Source organism: Patiria miniata, unplaced genomic scaffold (genome assembly GCF_015706575.1).
Source record: "Patiria miniata isolate m_02_andy unplaced genomic scaffold, ASM1570657v1 HiC_scaffold_7, whole genome shotgun sequence".
NCBI classification, from domain to species: Eukaryota; Metazoa; Echinodermata; class Asteroidea; order Valvatida; family Asterinidae; genus Patiria; species Patiria miniata.
The window spans coordinates 4,323,258-4,349,083 of NW_024037074.1; the positions used below are offsets into that span (position 1 = coordinate 4,323,258).

The following is a 25,826-nucleotide window of genomic DNA, read 5'->3' on the forward strand; positions in this document are numbered from 1 at the left end:
GCCACGTGATTCAGACCTGGCCTTAGCCCTTACCCTGCTAAATGCAACAGAAAGCAACAAAGGTAAAAACTTGTTGCATACTGTTGCAATTTAGCAGCAACTCAAGTCCCCGTGCTTTGTTGCATCTTGTTGCATTTAGCAGGGTAACTGCTCATAGTGCCAAGGCAATACAAGTTATCCACTGTTGCAGTTGGTTGCATTTAGCAGGGCAACTGCTTGGTGCCAAGGCTGGTATGCACTGGATTCACTGCACAATGCAACAGAATACACTGTTGCAGTTTGTTGCATTTAGCAGGGTTCTCATTTGAGTTAAGTTGGATATTGTTGCATTTAGCAGGGTACCTAAAGAATACCTGATGGGGGTTAGGGTTAGAGGGGATGAACGATGACAAAGGAATGCCTTAACCTTAACTTGCCCAGGATTCAAGGACTTGTGACTGACTTGCAAGGAATTTGACTACAACTCGGGTTCAAGGCTAACGAGAAACGGCTACTCAAAGGTAGCAATGGATTTCCACTGGCAAGGTATAATTTTGAGAGTTGTGACATTGTTACGATTTTTTTGTGGCATGAGCCTCGACCAACAGTGCCGGCTGGCAACGACGTCCCACGGACCAACATCATTCGTGTCCAAGGTCAACCAAGCCGAGCTGCAGGGCTGGGGGGTCGGAGGTCAAGAGTTCACTCATCCAAGGTCTCAATCTCCCCCATGTTGATGCGGGCGGCCGGGTTGATGCTGAAACCCAGAATGCTGCGGTCCACGCGCTGCATGCGCTGCTTCTTCTTCTTGCCGTTGTTGCCGGGGACGCCATTGTTGCCGTGGTGACCCGCATCCCCGTCGTCCCAGTCCTGGGGCCTTGGCGACGGAGACGGCGACGAGGACGAGCCACTGCCTCCTCCTCCTCCCCAGATATTGCCCTACCAAAGAGACATAGACAGACAGACGTGGATGCGGCCAGTTTTTCTGGAAGTCGGGGTTCGGTTACGTTGTGGTTGGTTGAAGTCATCGGATTTGGAGTCCAGAGAATGGGTGGACTCCCTGCATCTGTCGACAGCAAAGCGGTGGCAACCACAGTGCTTTTTAAACAAGGATTTTGATCACGCTTCCCAATATCATTAACGCTATAGTCCATCATTTGCAGCTACCCGAAAAGTAACTGGCGTAATTATTGTTGAAAAACATACTTGGTTGAAAGATAGTAAGGGGACTAAACTCCCTGTGAAATTATTCTTTCTGGCAAGCTGTCATTTTGAAGTAATCAACGAAAGAAGGCCTTTCCAACGGTGCTTCGTAAGACGCACCGTAGGAAATTTAAATTAGTAGTTCTCTTGTTATTCGTCGAAGCGCGCACAAGCATTGGCACGATGCACACGCACGCGCGGTTGCTATAATTCGTCGGATCAGTGCGCGACATCGCGTAGCTGCAATCGGCTCAGTGAGAACGTGTCTCGGACGCTGAATTCAGGCCCAATTCAAAACATGATTCAGCAACTTTTGATTTGAAAGTGAGATCCTAGAATGCTGTTTTTCTCGGACTATACAGCTGAAGCTGAGCTGAAACTTCATCAGGTTAGTTGTTCAGTACCCTTCTTTAGATTTTGAGCACTTTTGTTGCTTCAAACGAACAAAAATTCACAAATTACAAATGATGGACTATATCTTTAAACAACAGTCAGTACTCAGACAGCACCATCACCCAATAGTCACAGTAATTAGATTTCCCACTATTGCTCCTGGGACTTTCTGCCAGGGCTATGTGTCTCCTTCTTGTTTCGGCCACATATGCCCTCTTGAAACTTTCTATACCCATATACAACAAGCGCCAAATCAGTAACTTAACAGCTTGAAGCTATCTAGTCTCTGGCGATTTTCTTGAATTTTTCTATAAAAAATAATCAATCTTGAAGTATACTCCAAATGTGAGGTGATCAAGCTAAATGAGTCGTTTGTCCACCCTGGTCATTTTTTTTTTTCTTTTACAGTTTTGAAAAGAGCACAATCTCAGCATTACTGCTGTGAAAACCGCACGCTGATACCATCTTTAGTTCAAAAATTATGGAAGTCGGAACACCAAGAGATGTGATGAAGTGCTGTGATGAAGTGATGTGATGAAGTGGCCCTATTTTGGCCTGAATCTCCAAATGAAAGTTCCCAACAAACGACCCATTTAGCTTGATCGCATCACAAATGATGTGCTTTTTAGGAAGGGGAAAATAATCCTCAGCTTGCTTGGCTCAAAACTCTGCCCAATATCACAGACTTTGCATCTCGTAACAAATTTCAATCATTTTATCACAATTGGGAAACCGTTCGAATGAAACCTGAACGTACCATTTCCTGTTGTTTCCTCTGTTGTTCTTTGTAGCGGCTGCGGCGTTCCAGGAACTGCCGGGCAAACTCGCTGCTCTCCCGCGTCTCCCCCAGGTACATCTTGACGTAGTCGTGCACCTCGTACGGCGACTCCACGTCTTGTAGGAATGATATGAACGTGGGGACTGAAAGACCAACAGAATTACAGGTTATGATTACGGGGGCAATCAAAAAAAAAGTTGGCAGTCAAAACTTAACTGCATGACTGTTTTTAACAGTTGAGTGATCCCTACCGATATAAAGCAGGGTTGCATAGCATCGTATCTCGCATCAAATAACCCAGATGTACAAAGTCAATGGACGTCAAGATATGACATTGTTGTACGGAGCGTATTCGCGCGAGATACGACTTTGTTGCAGAATCGAGTTAAGACCTTGTTGCACTGGCGCAACGAAGTCAAAGTCAGTTTAGATGAACTGATCTTAAATTTGATACTCACTATCCACCGATGTGGCTAACCCCTGCAGCATGTACTCACACCACTGGGTGAACTCGTCCGATGCCGAGTTGTTCTGAAACAACTTGCGGACATTCTCCTGCAAATAAACAAGAAAATTATAAAATAAACAAAAACATTATCAAGATGGAGGCAAGGTCATTGGATTATTCTGTTGTCAGTGTTGGTCACCCGATCGCTTTGGTTGGTTGTGATTGGCCAACACCCCTCAGCTGACTACAAATTGTTGGTCACCTGATGGATCTGGTTGCTTGTGATTGGTCAATAAGCCTTCAGCTGACTGCTCACTTGATCCGTGGTTGTGGAGGTCGGATCTTGTCAGTTTTAATAAATCCTCTTTGTAAGCATCATCTCTTTACGAAAAAGAGGCTGAATACAAAGCGATGCATTGCCTTAGGCTTCTCCAGCATATTTGGAACCAACTTGGCATTGGAAAATGAGGCAACATAGCAATGTTTAAGAAGCAAAACAACATTTTTGTAAAAGACACTGTCATTTGACTTGCTAAAGTCCAGAGACACAGAGGTATCACCCTACGTTTTCTGCACTGTGCTCCGTGAGTCATTTAGGTAGATTTATCTCCTGACTTGAGACCCGAGGTCTTGGGATTTGACGTACCTCTTCCTTTGCTACTCTGGACTTGGAGTTGGTGTTGGAGGATTGCTGGCGCTGCATGGGGGCCGACTGGGTGGAGCTACGAAGCGACGGGAAGTTGGAATTGCTGCAGTGTGATGGGGGAAAAAATAAGAAAGATTTTATACACTATTCCAGGGTTCGACTTTAGCGGTAGCCTGCTAGCCGAATCAAACATTATTGAATAAATCTATGCAGAGGGTGTTCTGTTTGTGGTTTCCTGGTCGACTAAAGTCGCATTTGGTAAGCAGCAGGGGGGTAGTTCTATGTGGACAAAAGTTGCCCATGGTAAGGCAAGGTTTAAAATGTAGTAACTGGTATAGATTCAGGATTCACTTGATTGATAAATGTATATTCCAAGCGGCTGCGGCTATACCTCTGTGACTTGATTCCGGCATTGTTGTTAGCCACAGCCTCGTCCCAGAAGCCAGTGGGCTGAGAGGCCGACTTGGGTTTGGGGTCACCCCACACGCTGGTGCCGTCACTGCCCCAGCTCAGAGCTGCATTTGTGTTGGCCCCGCCCCAGACAGCGGCCGTGCCCAGCGACATGGACTGGTAAAAAAAAAAAAAATCAAACCAGGGGTCACTTTCGCAAACATTATCGAAACTTAACCTTAACCATCCCAAATCCTCCAAAATCCTTTTTGCAAATTGGAGGAATTTGCAGGATTAATGTTACATGGCAAAAGTGCGTTACTGATTTTGGAGGACGCACTGTGTCAAGGTCTTGGGCCGGACCTTGTGTTGTTTATGCTCAGCCGTGCATAAATTTAGTCCTTGATTATACTTGAAATCCTCCGCACTGCTCCAAGATGTCACTGCCTCTGCCTCGACATATTGACAGTCATAGCCGGAGGATTTTGCAGGATTGAGGCAGTGGTCACCCCTCCACAGACCACATTCAAGAAATAATGGAGAAATTTGCAGGATTGAGGCCATATGCTATTTTTCCATGAGGCCAACTGGAGGATTTTGCAGGATTGAGGCTACATCCTAGCAAAAAGGCCTAGGGAGTTAGGGTTAAGATTGATCTTAGGACTATATGATGCATCGCAGGGCTACGAATAATTGTAGATGTGATGGGATTTGAAATGGATGGACTAACAAATTGTGAAAGAGTTTTCCTATTTTCTCTTGAATTTATTATCAAATCGCTAAGAAAGTGGTGTATGAATACTGTGACTTAACTTAAAAACAAGTACCAAGTGGTACAACCCATAGCGGGTAACGCGTTAAGATAGGTTACGGCACCTCAAGAGTAAAGAAGACGAAAACGGTGCGCGCAGGCCTGTGCACAATGAACAGTCTTTGTCATGAACACAGAAATAATGTCCACGTTCCAATCAATGCAGTCATAGAAAATCGCATTGGACATTGCGACGAGTCACAGCCACGAGTCACATGTGCAAAGCGAGGAGTCACATTTACACCAAAAAATATGTCGTGAAACTATGCAAAAACAATCACGACTATTACCGGGATACTTCTAGTGACAATCTACATGGCGCTGTCCAAAAGTCAATAAAACAGTATTTTGTAACTTGTTTTGAAACTTGTCACTCGTAGTACTTTGTGAAATCGATCCAAGGGTCAATTCTTATAAACTGTTCACAGAATATTGTCAAACAATTTTTTTTTGTGCTGAGCAAAAAAAAAGAGGTTAGACATACCACCGGTGGCTTGCTGGCGGCTTGTTGCTTGCCTCTCTCTATCAGCTGCCGAGCTTGCTCCTCCTGGATCTCACGCAGGGACTTCGTGGGGGGAGCGCTCCCTTTTATCCTGGGGGGGGGGGGAACCAAAGGAAACCAGCAAATTTTGACTTTACTCTACGCACATCAAGTGACATATTTACAGCTTTTACTGAGCACACATGCTGAGACATGGAAGTGTCCAAGTCTGAGCTGGTACGTCAGTATCTTCCATCAACTGCCATGCTCCATCTGTACAACGCCTAATATACTTCCTTCCTACAAGTTAAAAATTAAAAAAATAATTTAAAAAAAAAAATGTAATTAAAAAAAAAGTTAAAAATTAAAACAATAATTTAAAAAAAAATTAATAATTTTTATTTAATTAATTTTGTTTTACTGTCTGTATTTATTGGTTGAAGGCAAAGAAATAATAACAATAACATGTGCGCATATTTTTTTGAGATGCATGCTATCGATGTTGAGTTTCGAGTTCTAATGTTTTTACACACAATGATTTTAGGGCCACCGTATGCAATAGAAATATCCCGCCAACATACCTTGCAAACGCATGCTGATTTATCTTTTCTGGACATGTGATAAACTCAAACTCTATTACCAATTCTTCCAACTATACTCTTATTAAATTCCACGATCAAAATCTCGCACTGAGGGGTCTCATCCCGGCAATAAGCGACCAATTGTGCTCGTACGATCGTCACTGAAAAGTAGTCAGTGCACACAACCACACATCCATGAGGTAGGTGCACACAAATGACACACCATTGAAAAATATTTTTAGTCTGGTTCTCAAGTACTCCACTGTGCAAACCGCATTGATGTCTATCAGGTGCTTAACCGCATTGCTTATTAGACTTATCACCAGTCCATCCATTATCGTACCATTTCGCCAGAAGTTTTCGGGCAAAAACGATACTTTTAAGTATTTTGTTTTTTTGTTAGGTAAAAAATGGGAAATTCGTAATTTTTTAGTGGCAATTCGTATTTCGCAATTCAACAAAATAATTCATAATAATTATGAAAAATTTGTAATAGTTGGCAGCTATGCCTGTGAGATGACAAGGACCTACCCTGGATTTGCACTTCCCCAGCCAGTGGGCCTGGTCTGCTGTTGTTGCTGCTGCTGCTGCTGCTGTTGCTGCTGCTGCAACATCTGGGCTTGAAGCTGTCGCTGGCGCTGTTGCTGAAATTGCAGAGTAGGAAAAAACAAAACAGTTCCATTTATAACATTTACGTGCAATCGCTTTGTTGCGGATTGCTTCTCACCATCCAGAGATGGTTGCTGTATTTTGATCAGCCAATGAGCAACGAGAAGGCAACAGCATGCTCCTGGGGGAACGAGACGCATCATATGGGCAATTCCACGGTTACTCACGTTACGAAAATGTAACGTGAGTAACCGATTTTGTGCGTCTTGTTTATCATACATAACACATTTTTCTGGATGTCATCTTTGGTGCTTAGGTAGGTCTAGGTCTACTCTATCTACCATGGGGATAACCGTTATTATACCTTTTCAGTAAGGTAATTACAGCCCAAGGAAACTCAAAAGTACATCAAAAATGTAACGAGAGTAACCGTGGAATTGCTCCTATAAAGCCACTTGAGCAGGGGTTACAACAGTTAAGCTCGCCAAGTGCTTGGAACACTATTATTTGAGGTTCAGCCTAGATTCAGATATGCATTACACAACCAAATCGCAAATGTGAAGCCTTTTGGCACTTGGCACAGGACGTAGAGTAAGAAAATGAAGGAAAAAAAAGAAGGGGATGGCAGGGGAACTTACTTCCTCCCTATCCCGCTGCTCCTGCTGCATCTGTTGGATCTGAGTCAGGGTTGGCGTGCTGGTTGACGTCGGGGTACTGGCTGTGCTGGCCTGACCCCACATGGCCGTGCTGGGGAGCTGGAGACAAATACGGGGAAGACATTTAAATGAACAGAAGAACTGTCAACCCTTTCCTTACCATGGGCGACTTTTGTCGACAAGAAGAACCCCCCTGCTGGTTCCCATGGGCGACTTAAGTCGACCAGGAAACCACACACAGAACACCCTCAACACAGATATATTCACTTCTTTTCAGAAAGGCGGCATGTTGATATGTTTGGCCGCCCATACATCAACCATATACCAGCTGAAAGAGTGTTTTCGGATCGTTCTAATGGTGTAGTTTATTCATAGTGTTGCCATTACAAAAAAATGAGAAAAGTGCTTTAGAACTATCCACTCACAAATTGAGGTATGGAGTGCCATTCGGTCATGTGGTGAAATGGCTTGCAGTTTGATAAATGGAACCAGATGAACAAACAGGCAAAACTTTCTTATCTTTACACATATGGACTTCATTTTTACATCACGTAAAAGAATAAGGTTCGAGGAACAAACTTTACACACAACACCTATGATTTAAATCACTCCTTGGCAGTGAAAATCTGGGTTGAAAAAAGTGAGTTTTGGACTTGTGGTCATTTTGTTCACGCTCTAGTGATTTCCGCATGACTGAGCAAACAATTTGGTCCTGGGGAGAGCCAAGTCAATGAACAATGTGGTAATGAAAGGGTTAAAAAGAAGTTTCCGATTAAGATTTGCCTTTGACCAGAAAATAAATTTCAGGACCTATTTCAGGTCATTCTATCTGTTGGCTACATTGCAGAAACCAATTCAGGCATTAGCACGCAACAGGTACTCAAAGCACTGGGAGTTATGTCTATTGTTAGATGAATGAAGTACACGAGAGATATGAGACCCATTATGTGGCACCAGGGTTTACAAGGTGCTGCGGCCACTGCCAGAAACACCGGGGCGAACCCCTTCTCTAATAGCGACAAGTGTTACTGGGTTCTTTGACGTGCATTACGGGACCAACAGCTTTAACGGGACCTACGGCTTTACGTCCCATCCGAAGGACAAAGCAAAAGTGGTAAAGTGCCTTACTCAAGAGCAAAATCACCATGTTCCCACGGTCAGGATTCGAACCCATGTACCACGGCACACAAGTCGAACACTGTAACCATTGGACCCAATACAGGGTCGAAAGTGTTACATTTTCCCGTCCCTGTTACCCTTGGTAATTTGTCATTTAAATATCATTAAGTATAACTTCAAATGATTTTGTATTTTTATTTTTTTTTAAACAAGTGAACAACCCAGTCATGCTACATACATCTATTCTCTAAAAATAGATGTATGTTGCAGGTGAACTTATCACAAGTCCATCAAAAGTCGGGTCAAAAGTGGGGTGCTGTGGTCCAATGGTTACGGTGTTTGATTCGTGTGCCGTGGTACATGGGTTCGAATCCTGACCATGGGAACATGGTACTTGTGCTCTTGAGCAAGGCACTTTACCAATATTGCTTCGTCCTTCGGATGGGACGTAAAGCCGTAGGTCCTGTGTGTTGTGTAATGCACGTTAAAGAACCCAGTGACACTTATCGCTAAGAGAAGGGGGTTTGCCCCGGTGTTTCTGGCAGTGGCTGCAATATGCGCCGCAGCACCTTGTCAACCCTTATGAGGTGCTACATAATGGGTCTCATATTTCTCATATACTTTATTTGTATTTACATTTCTTTAATAATAGACATAATTTCCAGCGCCTTGAGTACCTAATTGCTGGTAGATACGTGCGCTATATAAGACTCCGTTATTATTATCATAAAAGTATAAATATTGCAAGTCCTTACAAGTCCTATCAAAAGTAACAGGAAATGAGCAGCAGTTTGTCACAGTTTATTTGAACAACTTGTGACTTGAATAGAGACTGTAGAACTTGTAATGGACTTGTGAGAATTTGTGGGGACTTGTGAGAATTTGTGGGGACTTGTGATGGAAACCAATACAACGCTGATAAAGTCTACAACATCTTGGATGTCAGCTACTGTAGCTACTGATGTCATCAATGTGGATTCTTACTTTTGACTGTTGTTGCTGCTGCTGCTGCTGGAGTCTTCTCAAGGCGTCTTGTTGCTGCTGTTGCTGCCGCTGCATCTCTTGTTGCCTGGAGGAATAAAAATGGGCATTGCATCAGGCAAGCTTCGCACAGATTGACACGAACCGTCTGTTTATTTCTGTCATCAGTCATGTTATGTGCAGATGATGCATTTAGAAGATGCGATTGTCTAAGACTGAGCACACAGTGTGTCAAGAAAAAATTTGAATGAAATCTCAACTTGACATTTAATATCTGTACCTGATTATGTCTTGGTGTCGTTGTCTCTCCGTTTCCTTCTGCTTGTCCTCCTCCCGTCTCGCTCGTTCCTGCTCATCTCGGACACGCCTGGATGCCTCCTCCTGTGCCCTTCTGGCCACGTCCTCCTGGGCCCGTCTCTCGGCCTCCTCCTGGGCCCGTCGCGTGACCTCCCGCCGGACCACGTCCTCTTGGACTTTCCTGGCGGCCACCGCTGCCGCTGCGTTGGCCTCCTCCTGCCGACGCAGCTCTTCCTTGCGTTGTTGTTGCTGTTGCTGTTGCTGCTCCAGTCTCAGCTGCTCCTCCTGTTTGCGTCGCCTCTCGTCTTCCTGTCGGAGTTCCTCCAGCCGACGAATCTCCTCCTGGCGTCTCACATCTTCCTGTCTTCTGTGAATCAAAAGTAAATGTGTAACCAAAGACATATTCATAACGTATTTGCATTCCCCTTACATCCCCTCTTAGGAGTTTCATCTCCTCCTCTTTCTTCATACTCCTGCAGCCTGATCTCCTAGACAGAAATTTATCATCTCAACTCTCTTGCCAACCTCAGTTCCTCTACTTTCTACTTTAGGGACTGTGACCATTTAGCCCCGGTATGAAAAGGGCCCCCCGGTAAGCTCGTCCCCTCCCAAGAAGTCCTCTCGTACCGTCCCAGGAGCTGGTCCAGTTGCTAATCAGGAACTCCTCTATCCTAGGGTCTATTGTTTGCAAGTATTGACACATGTAATATATTCCAGAAGAAACCTGCTTGTGGTTTTCATCTCTCAGTGCGAAACAATAGAACACTTTCGTCGGCACAGATCAAAACCCCTGCCATGCGTGTTATCACAATGGGACCGTAAATTAAAAAGGCGTTTGGAAGGATTTTATCTTTAATCCAGTAATTCTGCTATTGTTCTGCTCTGGACGTTCTCTGAAGGGCAATAAATTGATGCGCCTGACTGACTTCAAAACTTCTGGTCAGACAGGACCATGTACCGGACGAGACTGGGCTGAAAACCGGACTGGCTCTGGACCGGACGAGGTACCGGGGGCCCTTTTCATACCAGGGCTGAATGGTCACGGTCCCTTAGCTGTTCCTTCTTTTTACCCGAGCTCCACCTGGCACTCTAGCTCTTTTTATCTCTTGAAGTCAGACCTTCCCTACATAAGATCACCCATTTCCCATCTTAGCTCTTTCTCTGCTCTTTCTCCACTCTTTCTCCACTCTTCTAAATTCCCCGCTGTACTATACTTCACAACCCCTTTTCACCTGAGCTCCTCCTGGCGTTTCAGCTCCTCCTGTCTCTTGAGTTCCATCTCCTGCTGCCGTCTCATCTCCTCTTCCTGTTCCTGGTCCTGCCTCCGTCTCTCCTCCTGATCTCGCTGCTCCTTCTGGCGTCGCTCCTCCTCCAGGCGTCTGGCCACCTCCCTCGCCTTCAACTTCTCTCTTCTTGTCTGTCAATTGAGAACACACAGAGAGGTTTCCTTCATAGTGGGGACCTCTTGGCAAATACCACTTGCCACATTTGATGTGCTCAGCTGGCAAGTCAGCAAGGAAGCGACTCTATGAGGTCTACAGACAGGGGGAATGCTCCCATCTGCAAATTGTATCCCTCTTTTTTTTTCAGATAAAACAATTCAAAAATGATGTCAAACAATTTATGAAACTCTTTGAAAAAAAAAGGGTATTTAAAAATCCCCCTTCAGTCTCATTATTTCAGCATCTTCCCTCGTTTCGGTGTCTCTAACCAGACTCCGATTAGGGTCACCTGACCCTCACAGATTGAAACGATATTTGGTGTGATGATTGGCCTATTATGAGAAACCCCCAGAACTGAAATTTTTGAAGTTTGGCTCGTTTAATTTGAAGAATATTGATTTTCGTAATTCAAGGTCAAAGATCATTTACTTACACATTTTCTCTGCGCTTCATGCTACGATTTTGGTTTAATTTTATGAAATGGAGGCCATTCAAAGAGCTTAATATGATGTACGACTTGGCTTTGTAGGCCTATAGTTTTTGATACAAGTATTTAAAGTTCAAAGGTCATGCTCACTTGTCAAAAGTTTGTTGACCCGTATCACAAAAACTAACGTGCCAAATTACAAAAATAAATTTAGTCCTGGGCGTTTCTCATATAGGCCAATCATCACACCAAATATCGTTTCAATCTGAGAGGGTCGGGTCAAAAAGCGTGTTGAACTGACACGGAATTACCCATTACTGTACAAGGGTTTCCACTAATAGATGGATCAAATGTGACCTACTGAGGCAAAATGAGGAATGTCCCCCAAAACCTCGTTTTGAGTAATAGACATCTGAATTCGGACAAACTAGCAAAAAATGTGTCAAAATCAATATTGACTGTTTTGTATTTTTGAGTAGCCAAGATATCCAAGATTCACACTGCACATTTTTGTTGGGAAAAAATACCCACAAAAGTGGAAAAACTAAGTAACGTTTTTCACTGCCGTTGGCAGCGCAATGCGTGTTTTTTTTTTCAATGCCGTTTTTTAAAATGACGTTAAAGAAACTTGGCAGGACACTGTTGAAGTTCCTGCGTCATATCTTTGGAATAAATTAAGCTACATAAATAAATTTGGTATCATTGGAAAGCCAATGATTTGTGCTTTAACATGATGTACATAACATGAAAAGTCAAAGGTGGGGGTTATTCCTCATTATGCTACAGCAGGTCACAAATATAATTGATAATGGGCTCAACACTTGTCAATCTCTCAGTACTCCATTCCCAAAAGTTAAACAGGAGTTAAATTATTCTTGCCTCTTCCATCGCATCTTTGGCCATGGAGGGATGCCAGAAGCCGATATCCCAGTCATCTGGAACAAAAGAAGAGCGGAAATACAGGGCTCTTGTCAGTTAAATTGTAAACTGACAAAGCAACGCAAAGAAATATGACTGGAACACACATTTACTCAATCACAATCCCTCTTTCACATCCTCATAAACTCCAGCAGGAATGAAACTACCTGGTAAACGTTCTCCGGTAGGGATTTTTTAACATTTGGTTTTCTCCTTTATTTTATAAGCACTGTTGACTCGACGCTGTTCAAGAGCTTGTGAAGACAATTCACAGGTTGGCTCAGCATGAATATGAACCCAAAACGTCCTGCTTACTAGTACTGATGTCTTCAACCCTAACCCCCATCGGGTATTTTTCAGGTACCCTGCTAAATGCAACAACATCCAACTCAACTCAAATGAGAACCGTGCTAAATGCAACACTATACAATTCAACTCAAATGAGAACCCTGCTAAATGCAACAAACTACAACAGTGGATTCTGTTGCATTCTGCAGTGAGTGCATACCAACCTTGGCACCAAGCAGTTACCCTGCTAAATGCAACAATATACAATTCAACTCAAATGAGAACCCTGATAAATGCAACAAACCGCAACAGTGGATTCTGTAGCGTAGTGCACTAGTGAATCCAGTGCATACCAACCTTGGCACCAAGCAGTTACCCTGCTAAATGCAACAAACTGCAACAGTGAATACTCTTGCATCGCCTTGGCACTATGAGTAACTACCCTGCTACATGCAACCAGATGCCACAAAGCAAGGGGACTTGTTGTTTTGTTGCTGCTAAATGCAACAGTATGCAACATCTTTTTACCTTTGTTGCTTTCTGTTGCATTTAGCAGGGTTAGGGTTAACACAGAAATGCCGCGCTTGCTGAGGTCAGCTGGCCAGTTCGAAACACAAGTAAAACAGCGCGTTCTGCTATTTTTGTACAGACTCTTCTTTCCGCTAGTTTACATTTCAATTGCACCTGCTTTCGACCATGACACCGGTTCTTAAGTAAACGTTACGATTCTGTAAGAGTTTATCCTCTTGACAATTATTTTACAGGAATATTTTTGGGGGGAAATCACTGGATCGTAAGTATAAATTGAAGATTTTGAATTGAAGATTTATTGGTACCTTTTTTAGAAGGAGGTCCGCCCCAGATGGAGATGTTGTCCATGACGTTTTCGGATTTCGACGTCGGCACAGGGCTGCCTCCGGACCCACTGCGACCCCCGCCCATGCCTCCCATCATGCCGTGCTGCTGCTCCACCACCGCGGCCGCCGCAGCGATGTCGGAACGGGACGGGTCCCCCTGCAGCGCCATCTGCTGCAGCAGGAGCTGGTGCTGCTGCTGTAAGCTGATCAGCTGCTGGCGCAGGAGGGTCTGCTGGGGCCCAGTCAGGGACTTGCCTCGCTGCAGGAGCTCCTGGTAGATGCGGCTGGCTTGCACCCTTGGGGGACAACGTTGAGGGAACAAAGATTTAATGACTGTTGACGATGTGGGCCATGGTGAGGGGACACTTACCCTAACCCACCTCAATCCTCCAAAAGCCTCATTGGGGTTTTGGAGGATTTCAGATGAATAAGGATGAATGGTGTTTGAGAAACATGAGGATTTTGGAGGATTGAGGATGAATGAAGTTTGAAGAGGAGGATGATTTTGGAGGATTGATGATGAATGCATTTTTTGAGGCAGGACTGTCTGACGATTTTGAAGGATTGAGGCACTGGGTATCCTTCATTTGAACATTAATGAAAATTTTGGAGGATTTTGGAGGATTTTGGAGGATTGAGGATGGCTCCTAGCAAAAAGAGCCTAGGTGGTTAGGGTTAAGTTTTTAACAGATTAGGGATCCGTTGCACCCATGGCAAAGCCGTGGCAGCGCTAACTTTATGCCAATGGCAGTGCCTAACTTTATGTAGATACATCTTTTTATTACAAAAAAAATGAACAAACAAATACGAAGGAAATTCAACAAGGTATAGAACATGAGACAAGTTTCAGCAAAGGGTTCTCTTCTGCACTGCATGTATATCTCTTGAAATACAAATGGTTTAAAAGTGCTGTGGGCAAAATAACATGCAAAAGATGCTTACATGTTTAGGTTGATGATGGTTGGCCTATACTTGTGATTAGAAAAACTTATTATCTCAAGGTAATCCTTATTGCCATTTCTCAAGAGTGCAGCATTACTATTGATGTAACTTCAACGTGACGTTTGGTGTGATCCTTGGCTGTATGATTTATGCCTTCTGAGTAGGAGGGTGACTGCACACAAGGCTCAGGCCAAGTTCGCGCAAGGACTATAGTTGACCAATGGTTAACCATAGTTTGACTAACGCTTGCCCGAACTCTGTCTAGTCGACAGTGGTTGACTACACTAGTCAACTATTTGAAACCAACCTACTGGGGCTGGTTGCATCCCTGGTAACCAATAGCCGCGCGCATTCATAACGCTAGCAGAGAGCAAGGATCCAGAAGTTTTGCGATGACATTTTGACCAGCGTTTGACTAGAGACGTTCGCACGTTGCTATCAGTGCGCAGGCGTAAGGTACGTCACAAATCAACCACTAGTCGACTAATGGTCCTTGCCTGAACTTGGCCTTAGTTGGAAGAATGTTGGTCTGATTCTCCAGAGGTTCAGGGTTCAAATCCATCTCAAGTCAATTTCTGTACTTACTCTTATGTCCTAGATTATTGTATTTGTTAAACACTTGACTCGTTTTCAATCTGGGTCTAAAAACCCGTACCTGATAAAAGCCTGCTGCTGTTGGATCAGTTGCTGGAAGACATGGTGTTGCTGTTGCTGCTGCAGGTGCTCTCTCTGCTGCTGCTGTGTGGGCGGAGCTTGCTGCTGCTGTTGTTGTTGTTGCTGTTGTTGTTGTTGCTGCTGTTGTTGTTGCTGCTGTTGCTGTTGGTGTTGGGCAAAAAGCTGCGGAGGGAGACCATGGCGTGCCTGCTGCTGGGGTTGGGAGGGTGGGGGCACTGGGCGGACCTCGGATGTGATTGGTGACGGCAGTTTCTGAAAATAAGTCAGAATACAGTTTATGCCTTTCACAGACCACTGTTGAAATATCGGGTGGCCTTTACCTTGGGCACGCCTGGTAGAGTTGCCATTGGCACTGGAAATCTTACTATTGTTAAGGGCAATCCAGGAATCATCTCTCCTCACACGCCACCTAACAACCCACCTCTTCAATCAGTTTCTCTCTCACACATAATGGCCTCTACCTTCACACACACTGACTTTTAACTGACCGGCAAATTTGAATGACTATTATTTTCAGATACTGTGCGCCTTTCAAATGCTTTAGTATTTTTATTATTACTGTTGGCACTAAACTACCTTAAAATAGAGCTTCGGAAGAACAAATTGAACAACTTTGGTTGAACGACTGTGCTACTTCGTGTCTGGCCAGGCCAGGACAGACCAGACCAGACCAGACCAGACCAGACATGAAATAAAATTGGCAAAAGCTGGAAACACATTCAACTGTAGCGATATTCGCACAGACATTTTCACGACGTCAAAGTTCACTTTGTATTTCCCATTTGCATGACGTAGGAACTGGTTACGGATTTTTGTCGGTTCTTACCCCCATTGGAGGGGGTTCGGGACCCTGCATGAAGGGCACCCGACCCCATCTCTTGATGACCTCTCCCAGGCACATGAAGTCCTCGTCGCAGCCCCGCTTGACCAGCAGCGTCATGGTGAAGTAGCCAGCACCGAACCAGTCCGCCATCTCACTCGACATGAAGGGACCTGTGGCAAATGGGGGGGGGGGGGGGGGGGGAGGGAGGGAGAACAGAAAGAATTTTTTCACTAATGCTAAATGAAACACGTTTTGGCCAAAAAAACCTGCACTCTGTTACAAGTCAATATATTGCTCATTCAACTAGTTTTGATTACAACATTTGAGGCGACATTTCGAAATCAAAACCTGTTTTTGAATGCGGTGCCCGAAATAACACTCATTTTGACGATACCTTGAACGGAGCCCTGTGGATCCTTGTAGAACCACTTGAAGGCGTGTTCGTGAGTTGCGTGCAAGACTTTGGTGTCTGCAACACTGCTAGCCTGCTTGGGGATGGGTGCCTCCTCCTCCTCTGGTCCTTTGTCATCATCCTGATGTCAAGACAATGAACAAATAACTTAGGGACATCTGCGAGCCATTTCAAGTTAAAAATGCTAAGTTGGCACCATGAGACATCATGGCAACAACTTTTGCTGTGAATACAACACATTTCAATCAATGACGTTTTTTTTTCTGTGAATATACAATGGCACCGAATTTACTTCCCATTTGAATACACATTAAGTGTGAATCAGCCTGAATACAGTACCTCTTCAATGAGTTTTGACATGAGACTCTCTGCATCTTTCTCCATCTGTGCCAGACTGTCGTCCTCTTCTTCTGGTTTCCGGTTCTCCTCTTTCTTCTCCGTCGTTGCTTGAGATTCATCTGCAGTGGGCGTCGGCTCCGCCTCCTTCCCAGCATCCTGCAGCGCGACCTTGGCCACCTGGGCCATGACCTCGCTGATCGTGGGCACCCCGTCCCCGCCCTGTGATTGCTTAGTTTCGTCGTTTTGGTTCCCTGAGTTTTGAGGGGCAGGCTCTGGTGGGGCTGCTGCCACAGGCCCGTCGCCCGCAGCGCTGGTGTTGCTGGTGATACTGCTGCTGCTGCTGCTGTTGTTGTTGCCGCCGGTCAGTTTCTTGCCGCTGTTGACCACGTTGTTTGTCAGCTGCACCGTGATTGGGGAGGGGCCTGTTGTCCGACGCTCCTCCTTCGCGCTGATTTTCTGAGGCTTGGCTGGTTTGAAGTTCTGAGACTCTGTGCTCTTGGCGCTCAGCTCCGAGTTATCCGAGCTGTCTGGGTGGGGTGAAGCCTGAAGGGAGCTGTCAGGTTCTGACTCTTCTTTGTCTTTATCGTCTAAACCAAATAGTAAACCACCAAAGGAATACTTGTTTCACACAAATTTGCTCAAGAGGGTACCGAGAACTTTCTTCTGACAAAATGAAGCAGAACTGAGGGTTTGCGGGCATTATGAAAGAGCATAAAATTCTCCCGGCAAAACTGTTCGTTACACTTCAATTGGGCACTTCATTGACAAATTATGGTTATTTAAAGTTTGCATTGATCAATATGTATACAAATTTAATTACTGAGGAAAAGACACTTAAAATTTCAAGTTTTGTTGTGAAAGTGAAACATGCAAGTTGTTTTCCCTTAAAAACACTTTTATTCCATGTTTTTGATACTATTTCTTGAAAACACGTGTGACAGACATATCAAAAATTACAAATATCAATAAGTCTGAAAAAAAAAAAAAATATCATTTTCTCTACCACCGTCCCTGCCCAGTTCTGTCTCATTTTGCCAGAAAATCTCACATATTATATTTTTCATTTTTACCTTGACTAGTTTGCTGATCTTCATTGCCTTCATCCTTGTTGTTGGAGTCCCCAGATCCTGAATCCTTATCTGCTTTCTGCAGGTTCAACACACACAATAAACCGATACAAAACTCGGTAAAATATCAGCATTTGAGAGAACTTAGAAACATTTGTAAATTGTAGACTTTGTAAATTGTCAGTCAGTCGGGGAGTCAGTCAGGCGGGGAGTTAGTCAGTGACTCAGTGAGAGGACAACAGCTAGGCCCTTCGGGTCCAACAACAGTTACACATCCCATGCTTCATTTCACACGTAAGGAGAACTCCTCCAAATCTGAACTACAAGCCAGCCTCTTGACAGAGTGGCTGAGCAATCCCACTCACCTTAGTCGAGCAAAAAGCTCCCGATGAGTCAAACGTCCCAATGTCCCCGTCAAAGGGGTCGTCCATGGTCCACTCCGGCATCTCCTCCATGCTGTCCTCGTGCCAGCTATCCTGGCGTGACCGGCCGCTGTAGCGACGCTCCCTCAGGCCCCCTCCTCGCCCCAGCTCCTCCCGGTCTCTGGGATGGTTCCAATTTGTCCTCGATAACCCTGGCAAAATGTTACGAGAACGGGTAGGCTACAACATGATTTTAATACCTCTTGGTCAGTTGACACCGGTTTCAGAATTGTGCCTAACCGAATAGTATGGGCTTTTTGCGCCAACTGAGAGGGCGCTTTTTTTACCACTTTCAACAGCATTCCAGACTGGTCCTCACACTTATAGCAACAAGTACACACACCATTTTATTCTGAATTGTGCACATGTGCACAAAGCCAAAGCATCTTCGCATGAGTATCAGGCGCTGTCAACAATACGTTCGAATATCTCTCCCAGTGGTCTTCCCCAACTCTCCCTTTCTGACCGTTGAGGGGGTACTTGTGCACAGAGCCCACTAGGAGCAACTTGGGTTGACCAAAATAGATTTGGTTTCAGATATGTATAAATTTTTCCATTGACTGCACTCTGCAGTAGTTCTGGATGACTGAGATAAGGCGATCTTTTAACGTAGTCACTCCTTATTAAGGTAAAGGTGGAACATAAGAAAGAGGATGCTTACCTGTTGCGCTGCGCCAATTATCCTCCCCATCTCGCGGCATCCTCATGGAGCGTGCCCCGGCCTGCCTCCATGTCCCGCCTTCGTCCTCCTCGTCCCCCCGCGACGGCCGGTCCCTCGGTGACGATCGCCAGTTGTCGCTGGAGCTGCCTCCGCGCTCGATGTGCTTGCGAGGGGAGACGGGCCCACCGGCCGCGTCCTCAAAGTTACGCGAGTCCAGCCGTTTGTCAAAGCGGTGCTCTTGACTGTGAGTATGTATGTCAACAATGGAACACATTCAATATGTAATCAAAGAATAGTCTCTACTTCCACCTGCACTTCATATACATAGGTAATTTTTGTTCTTAAAGACATCATGTAATTTTGTGTCTTTTCTCTGTTTTTTTAAAGCCTGGCCGTATGAGTTTAAGTTTGAACCAATTTGCCAGATATGCCAATAACAGGTGACGGGTACACAAATGAACAACTTTTCACAGGCAAAATGATCAACAAGACATCTAAAGTCAACCACAAGGCATTAAAAGGCATCACAAGTCACCAAAAGTCACTTTAAGTCATCATTTGGAAAAAAAAACAATGACAAGTCATCAAAAAGTCACTCGTGTCTCTTGTAAAAATCTCTTTAAATCAACTGTGACAAAAGCTTTCCTTTGTCAATGTTTGTCCACTATTACTTGTAGGGATGTAGGGATGTCCAGAATATACCAAGGAATTGAATATTCGATCATCAACCAAAAATTCAAATAGCTTTTTGACGGTTTGAATGTTCAGGACAAAAAAAGAAAATATGCACATATCATAACACACACGACTGTGATATTATTTTATCGTAAAGCTGCCATATTGTCAGGTGCCACTATATTTTGTCGACGGTAACTTTTTTGGTTGATGGTGGTTCATTGTTCACATTCTTTTAGCAGATTAAAGCCTTCTACAGAAAGTACTGAGCAAAACACTCCAGTGCTCCATATCGGAAGCTGCACGCAAAGTTTAACTCGCCACTCTTTGTGCAACTTTTTACCGGTGCAGCACGCAGTTGCAGCAAACGCAGTTTCAAGTAATCGAAAATGGACAGCCCTATATGATGAAATTTTGAATTAAAAAAGGTCTGAAAATTGGATGATTGTCTTAAAGATGCATGTCTTTATAACTGATAACATCTTTTTCTCAGATTCAAAATGTCTGATCTAAGACAAATGTCTGAAAAATCTTAAGCCAGTATTTGGGACCCGTCCTGCCTTTCATTTTGTGACCAACTTGCGATTGACAAGATAACAACTCCCTGGTGTTGAAGTAGCAGGCCAGAAATAGTCCTGGACCACTGCAAGCATTTCAGAGTCTCCTTTCACTTCTTACCCACCTTTCATCCCAGCTCAAGGTGCGATTGAACTCCCGTCCCCGCTGGAACCCTGGAGTTTCTTCATCGTACATCGAGACGTTACGCTGAAACTCTCCCCGTCCCCTACCTGAGTCAATCAATCAATGTAATCATTACATAAATTACAACGAACATACATGTAGACTCTGATACAAACAATTTGAATATATCAAACTATCTTCTAATCGTAAGATTGAATTTTGCGTCGGGGTGATGTAAATTCAATATTGACTTTTGCCCTTCACCGACGTATTTTTATAAACACTGTTTACCCAGTGTTGGCCAGGTGTGATTGTGAGGAAATAAAAAATGAGAAAAAAATAACAAAAAAAAGTCCCACCTGAGGGATTTTTTTCTCACAATCACTCAAGGGAAACACCGAGTACGCAGTGTCTTTATAAAATACGTCGCTGAAGGGCAAAACCGAGTGTTGAAAATATCTTCATTCGCTTCACACATTTTTTAGGCGGTTAAACTTGTGTAACTTGCATCAATTAAAATGCTGATTTTTTTTTTTTATTTCAGAGAGGATAAATCTTTTAACCCTAACTCCTGGGGCTTTTTTACTAGAAAGTATCCTGAATCCGCCAAAATCCACCAATTTTGTCATGCAAAAAAACCCAGTGTAGATAATGAAGGTATTCTGAATCCGCCAAAGTCCACCAGCAAAAGTCTTGATGGATTCTGGCGGATTCAGGATACCATGGTGGCATAAAAAAAATACAGCATTTTTTTCCATAGAGTCTTCAAAATCCATCACCTAAATTTCTGGTGGATTTTGACAGATTCAGGATACCATGCTCGCATGATAATTGTTATGTGTGTTGTTGCATAGGATCCATCAAAATACACCAATGCATGGCGACCCCAGCATTGCATTGCCTGGATGGGTTATTTACATAATCCATTGTTTATATGCTGAGGCCTATATATAGCCCCAGTCACAAGCTCCCATCCACCCAGTACATGTGTGTACATGTTTGTGACAGACTTGGCAGGGCTAGTGCCAGCAGTGGCATGACCACAAACATTGCAAAAGAGTTAAACTGTTAAGACCTGAATCCATCAAAGTCCCCCAACAGCTGAAAAATAGAGGTATCCGCATTCCATCGAAATCCCCCAGTTTGTGCAATATGGAGGTATCCTGAATCCGCCAAAATCCCCCGATACAGGGGGGTGGATTTTGATGGATTCAGGTACGTTAGGGTTAAGCTCAACTTATACTGGTACACTGATGATGATAACAAAAACCTGTTACTTACCCCTTCCTCGACCAGTTCCTCCCCTAGCCCCTCTAATTGCTGGACCCCCACCCCCTCTGCCTGTCAGTCGTAGCACCACTGAACTGTTCACACACTGTGACAAACACCGCTGGAACGGCAACACGGAATGGGAATAATGAACAATACTTCAAAAAGAAATCCAAATAACCAAGTCAGACTTGGGGCTGGTAAGAAATGAAAGATGGGGATTGAAAAAGGCAGTTAAGGCCCAGGCTTAGCTGTGGCATGGCTTGTTCTTTCAAAGGCTTTTCTGCGTTAGGGTATCCACCGTCCTCCCTTAGCACAGAATGCATTAGTTTAACCAAAACTGGTTACCACTTTAAAATTTCATGCGATATCTATCGCTTGTGACTATTTCTTGGCTGATATTTGCTTAGGACTTGATTTTACTTTAGCAGTTTGATGCAATCGGCAGAAGTCTTTGTACGGTTTTAAGGTTGATGAAAGTTTTGCATAACATCTGCCGAACTAAATAATTTTCCGCCACGTAAAAACTGAATTTTCCCATATACGTCGTGTACACAGAGCAGAGTTACCACTCGTACATATGAATAATTAATTAGCCATAATTCCAAATCCCTTTGACCTATAGTCATGAAATTTCTTGGGTATGTTCATGATGAGTTGCTCTATGCATGAACCGAGTTTCAAAATTTTTCGTCACTCGATGGCCGAGATCTGGGGGGGGGGCAGAATCCACCCCCCCCCCCCCCTCGGCTGAGAGATGGTCAAAATAACCCGGCCCTTTAAGGGTTAAACTCTGTAAATTATTCTAGGGCAGAAGTCCATCATAAGTCCTGTTAGAAGTAAATCACAAGCCCAGTCACAAATAACAGTGAATGAACAATAACAAAGGAATGCCTTTGTCATACCTCACTTGAATAGCTTGTGACTTGAATTGGGACTGGAGGACTTGTGATGCACTTGTTTGGACTTGCAGGGACATTTGATGGACGCGACTACAACACTTCTCTGGGTGAATCTTAATTGAAAACTCCATCAGACACCGCTTGATGTCGGAGCAGGACTGTTCGTGCAACAGAGTGCGTGGATTTCACTAATCAATTGGCAATCAAAGACATTCCTCCACAACTTTTACGGGATCATTAGGCCAAAAAAAATAATAGTTCTGCTTCCGGTTTTCCTACCTACCCTATTCTGACAGCCCCTACCCTAATTTTTGTATGGGAAAAATGAGAAAAAAAACACCCAAACCATCAATTTCTACCTTTGACAACATGCAGACGCCTCCATATGATCGTACACAAAAAAATTTGCAAATTTTTTTTATTTCTCTACCTACCTACCCTATTTTCAAATGCCATGTAATCGGAAGCAGAACTATTTTTTGGGGTGGCCTTATTGAGGTGACTTGTTACTGATGGAAAATCTCACCTGTTCTTCGTCGTTCAGCGGCAGCAAAGCCATGGGCGTCAGCGGTTCTTTCTTAGCAATGGACTGCACCTCCTCCACGCCCGCAGGCATCCGCTCCGTCTTGCGATACAGTGCCAGCATCTCCTCCCGGCCATAGCGGTGCTCGGCGAGCTTGAACTGGGTCATGGGCACCGGGGCCAAGGAGGACGGAGGAGGACCGGGGGCCGACTGAGGCATCAAACCCGGGCCAGCGGACGAGGACATTGTGGGACCACCGATGCCGGGGGAGGGAGGGGGAGAGGTGACATTGGAGGCGGTGCCGGACGATAGGTTGCGAAGCCACTGGGGACCGAAGTTCAGCGTCTCGGACATGTCGCTTGGGGGTTGCTGCTGGCAGGACTTGGTGCGAGGAAGTGGCCAAGATGGAACTTAGCTGAAAGAGGCTTGGAGGTACTGTTGCTGACGACACTGTGCAGTTAAGAAAAAAAGAACAGCTTTTCGTTATAAGACCAGAAATTTCAAAATCAGATATCTGCAATCACCAATGTTGTTCCCAAATCTAAGTACACTTAATAAAAAGACGGTAAAAAAGGAATTACGCCCAAGCCCTAAGGGGGGGAGTGTGGCCTAGTGGTTAGGATTTGTGACCCATAATCAGAGGGCCAGGAGTTTGACGTCAGCGGCTGACCATATGTTGTGTCCTTGGGCAAGCCACTTCATTCCCACTTGCTTCTCTCCACCCAGGAGTATACGTTATGGGTACCGTCATCAGCTGGGGAGTAACCTGCCATGGACATGTCGCATCCCGTCCAGGGGGGAGTAGAAATATTCCCAGTCGTTTCGTGCTACTGAAACCGGAGACAAACGCTGGCCTGTTGGGCCACATAGCCTTGTGACAGACTTTACTTCACTTTACTAAGGCTGTGCGTAGTACTGTTGAATAAGTAGGAATCAAGCGCTCAAATGCATAACCAAAATAGAGCACCAGAAAATGTGCAAATATTTGTGAAAAGACCGTCTCATTCCAAGATTTTGAAAATACATTCATGTAGGGCCTACTTAAACATTTTATATCAAAATATCAATTTATCAAAAAACCCAGATTCCTATACACATAATTGAGTCTTGGTATTCCAACCATGTTTTCTAAGGCTTAAACTCAGTATCTCTTCAGTGTATATTAATTGTTAGTGCCTAACACTGCCAGACAGGACAGGAATGACTATAATATTAGTTATCTTGCGAGCGCGAGTGGAACACGGAATAATGTAGTGCATATGTGTCCCACATACCACGAGGCCGAAGGCTGAGTGGTATATGGGACACAGACGCAATACATTTTCCGTGTTCCACGAGCGCGAGCGCGATAACGAATTTATCTTCAAGCAAACTTGACGCACAGTAAAGTTGGAACACGCATACAGCTGTGTAACCTACGCGCAACTTTTGAATTCACAGTGAATTGTGCAGCACTAATCGCGCACTAACCTACGGCTTAGATTAGCGCAATACGCGGAGTGCGGTATGAACCGTGGCCGTGCGGTATGGTTATATGTAGCACGGCCTGTTGCCATGGATCGACCAATCAGGATCGACGATTCAAGTTTGCTTGAAGATAATAAGCAATGTTATCATTTTTCATGAAAATTTGTCGTCTTTTTTCCAAAGTGCACCATTGGTTGTGCAATGTGCATATCCACATTTATATCTGGATCTATTGATTTTAAATTTGAAAATAATGGTTGTCAGATAATGAGTCAAAGTTCAAGAGGTGATAATGCTTGGTAATACCACTGCCTCGGACAAGTATTTATTGTACATGTACCAGCCTGCTCAGAGGAACAAAATGGCGGCAACTATTTCATCATCGCTTTCCACACTGCATGGGTGGGGAAAAAATGCCTCACTTTGAGTAAATACAGGTACATGTAACCATACACATGGAATTCCATTTGTGTCGCAGTAAAAATAACTACAATAAAACAATTTCCTTTTTATTCACAGGAAGCAGATTTGAGAAAAAAAATTGCACTATAAAACAAATTAATAATACATGTAACTGGTTTGATCCCACGGCTATACATACATGTTCATGTGTTTGACAATATATGTTTGCTAATTTACATTCTAAAGTAAAATATTTCTTTGACAAGGTCAGCAAAACAGTAGTCCTGGTAGTGTTTGCAGTTAAAGAGGAATACAGGGGGAAAATTTTGCAACCTGACGCCACTTTTTTCTTCATATATCATCTCAATAAAGGTCAGTCATTGCAAAAATGATGATAAGATGTATGAATCTGGGACTGAGAAACATTTCCAATTTTGTTAGGAAATACTTAAGAAAATGTTCTTGACTCTCCATAGACTTTGTACACAACCGCTGAAGTGGTATCAGGTTGCAACATTTTTGCTGAATAAAGAAAATTAAAAAGCATCAAACCACTCCTTATATTTGAATTCAATTTAAAGGAAAAAGTAAAACCCGCCACACATTGATACATTGTGTACAATTGTGTATCATTGTGATACATTGTGTACAATTGTGTATCATTGTGTACAATTGTGTATCATTGTGTACAATTGTGTATCATTGTGATACATTGTGTACAATTGTGTATCATTGTGATACATTGTGTACAATTGTGTATCATTGTGATACATTGTGTACAATTGTGTATCATTGTGATACACTGTGTACAATTGTGTATCATTGTGATACATTGTGTACAATTGTGTTTATTATTGTGATACAATGTGTACAATTGTGTATCATTGTGATACATTGTGTACAATTGTGTATCATTGTGATACAATGTGTACAATGTACACAGTGTACAATAGGGCTGTGCATCGGAACTCGGTACCCAAGTACCCAACAGTTGATGCCAGGAACTGGTTCAAGATTATGCGACTGAGCTTCTCAGACAATAAAAAAAGAAAGGTTTTGAATGTCATTTGTGGTGCATTTTCAAAATGAAAATCAGGCTACACAGGAAAACATAACATATTTATGACGCTCACGAAAGTTGAAGTTTACATGTACACCGTAAAGCTATAATAAAGCTCACTGTACACACTTGTTTATTGCTGTATTGACGTACCGATGTGGTAGTATTATCGTGCGGACCTTTGTAAACAATCTGAACAGCA

The 25,826-nt window shown here is 43.8% G+C and overlaps 1 protein-coding gene across 3 annotated transcripts in view; it reads right to left on the reverse strand.

The window, feature by feature from the left end:
- Nucleotides 1-297: 297 nt before the first annotated feature.
- The window catches only part of LOC119744447 (GRB10-interacting GYF protein 2-like), a 30,995-nt gene continuing 5,466 nt past the window's right edge, over nt 298-25,826 (reverse strand). For 2 of the 3 annotated variants that reach the window (XM_038220377.1, XM_038220376.1), the window contains exons 2-24: nt 22,699-23,145; nt 21,283-21,391; nt 20,003-20,108; nt 18,646-18,887; nt 17,928-18,136; nt 17,566-17,641; nt 16,496-17,082; nt 16,139-16,277; nt 15,748-15,914; nt 14,902-15,173; nt 13,284-13,600; nt 12,121-12,176; nt 10,605-10,789; nt 9,356-9,739; nt 9,079-9,163; nt 6,958-7,074; nt 6,242-6,354; nt 5,133-5,241; nt 3,839-4,014; nt 3,448-3,550; nt 2,812-2,908; nt 2,333-2,496; nt 298-918 (exon numbers count right to left, since the gene is read on the reverse strand). In XM_038220377.1, coding sequence (XP_038076305.1) covers nt 682-918; nt 2,333-2,496; nt 2,812-2,908; nt 3,448-3,550; nt 3,839-4,014; nt 5,133-5,241; nt 6,242-6,354; nt 6,958-7,074; nt 9,079-9,163; nt 9,356-9,739; nt 10,605-10,789; nt 12,121-12,176; nt 13,284-13,600; nt 14,902-15,173; nt 15,748-15,914; nt 16,139-16,277; nt 16,496-17,082; nt 17,566-17,641; nt 17,928-18,136; nt 18,646-18,887; nt 20,003-20,108; nt 21,283-21,391; nt 22,699-23,049 — 4,401 coding nt within the window. In that variant the 5' untranslated portion in view covers nt 23,050-23,145 and the 3' untranslated portion in view covers nt 298-681. Of the gene's footprint in view, nt 1,046-2,332; nt 2,497-2,811; nt 2,909-3,447; nt 3,551-3,838; nt 4,015-5,132; nt 5,242-6,241; nt 6,355-6,957; nt 7,075-9,078; nt 9,164-9,355; nt 9,740-10,604; nt 10,790-12,120; nt 12,177-13,283; nt 13,601-14,901; nt 15,174-15,747; nt 15,915-16,138; nt 16,278-16,495; nt 17,083-17,565; nt 17,642-17,927; nt 18,137-18,645; nt 18,888-20,002; nt 20,109-21,282; nt 21,392-22,698; nt 23,146-25,826 lie in introns of all 3 variants that reach the window. The other variant, XM_038220378.1, reaches the window with a different exon arrangement.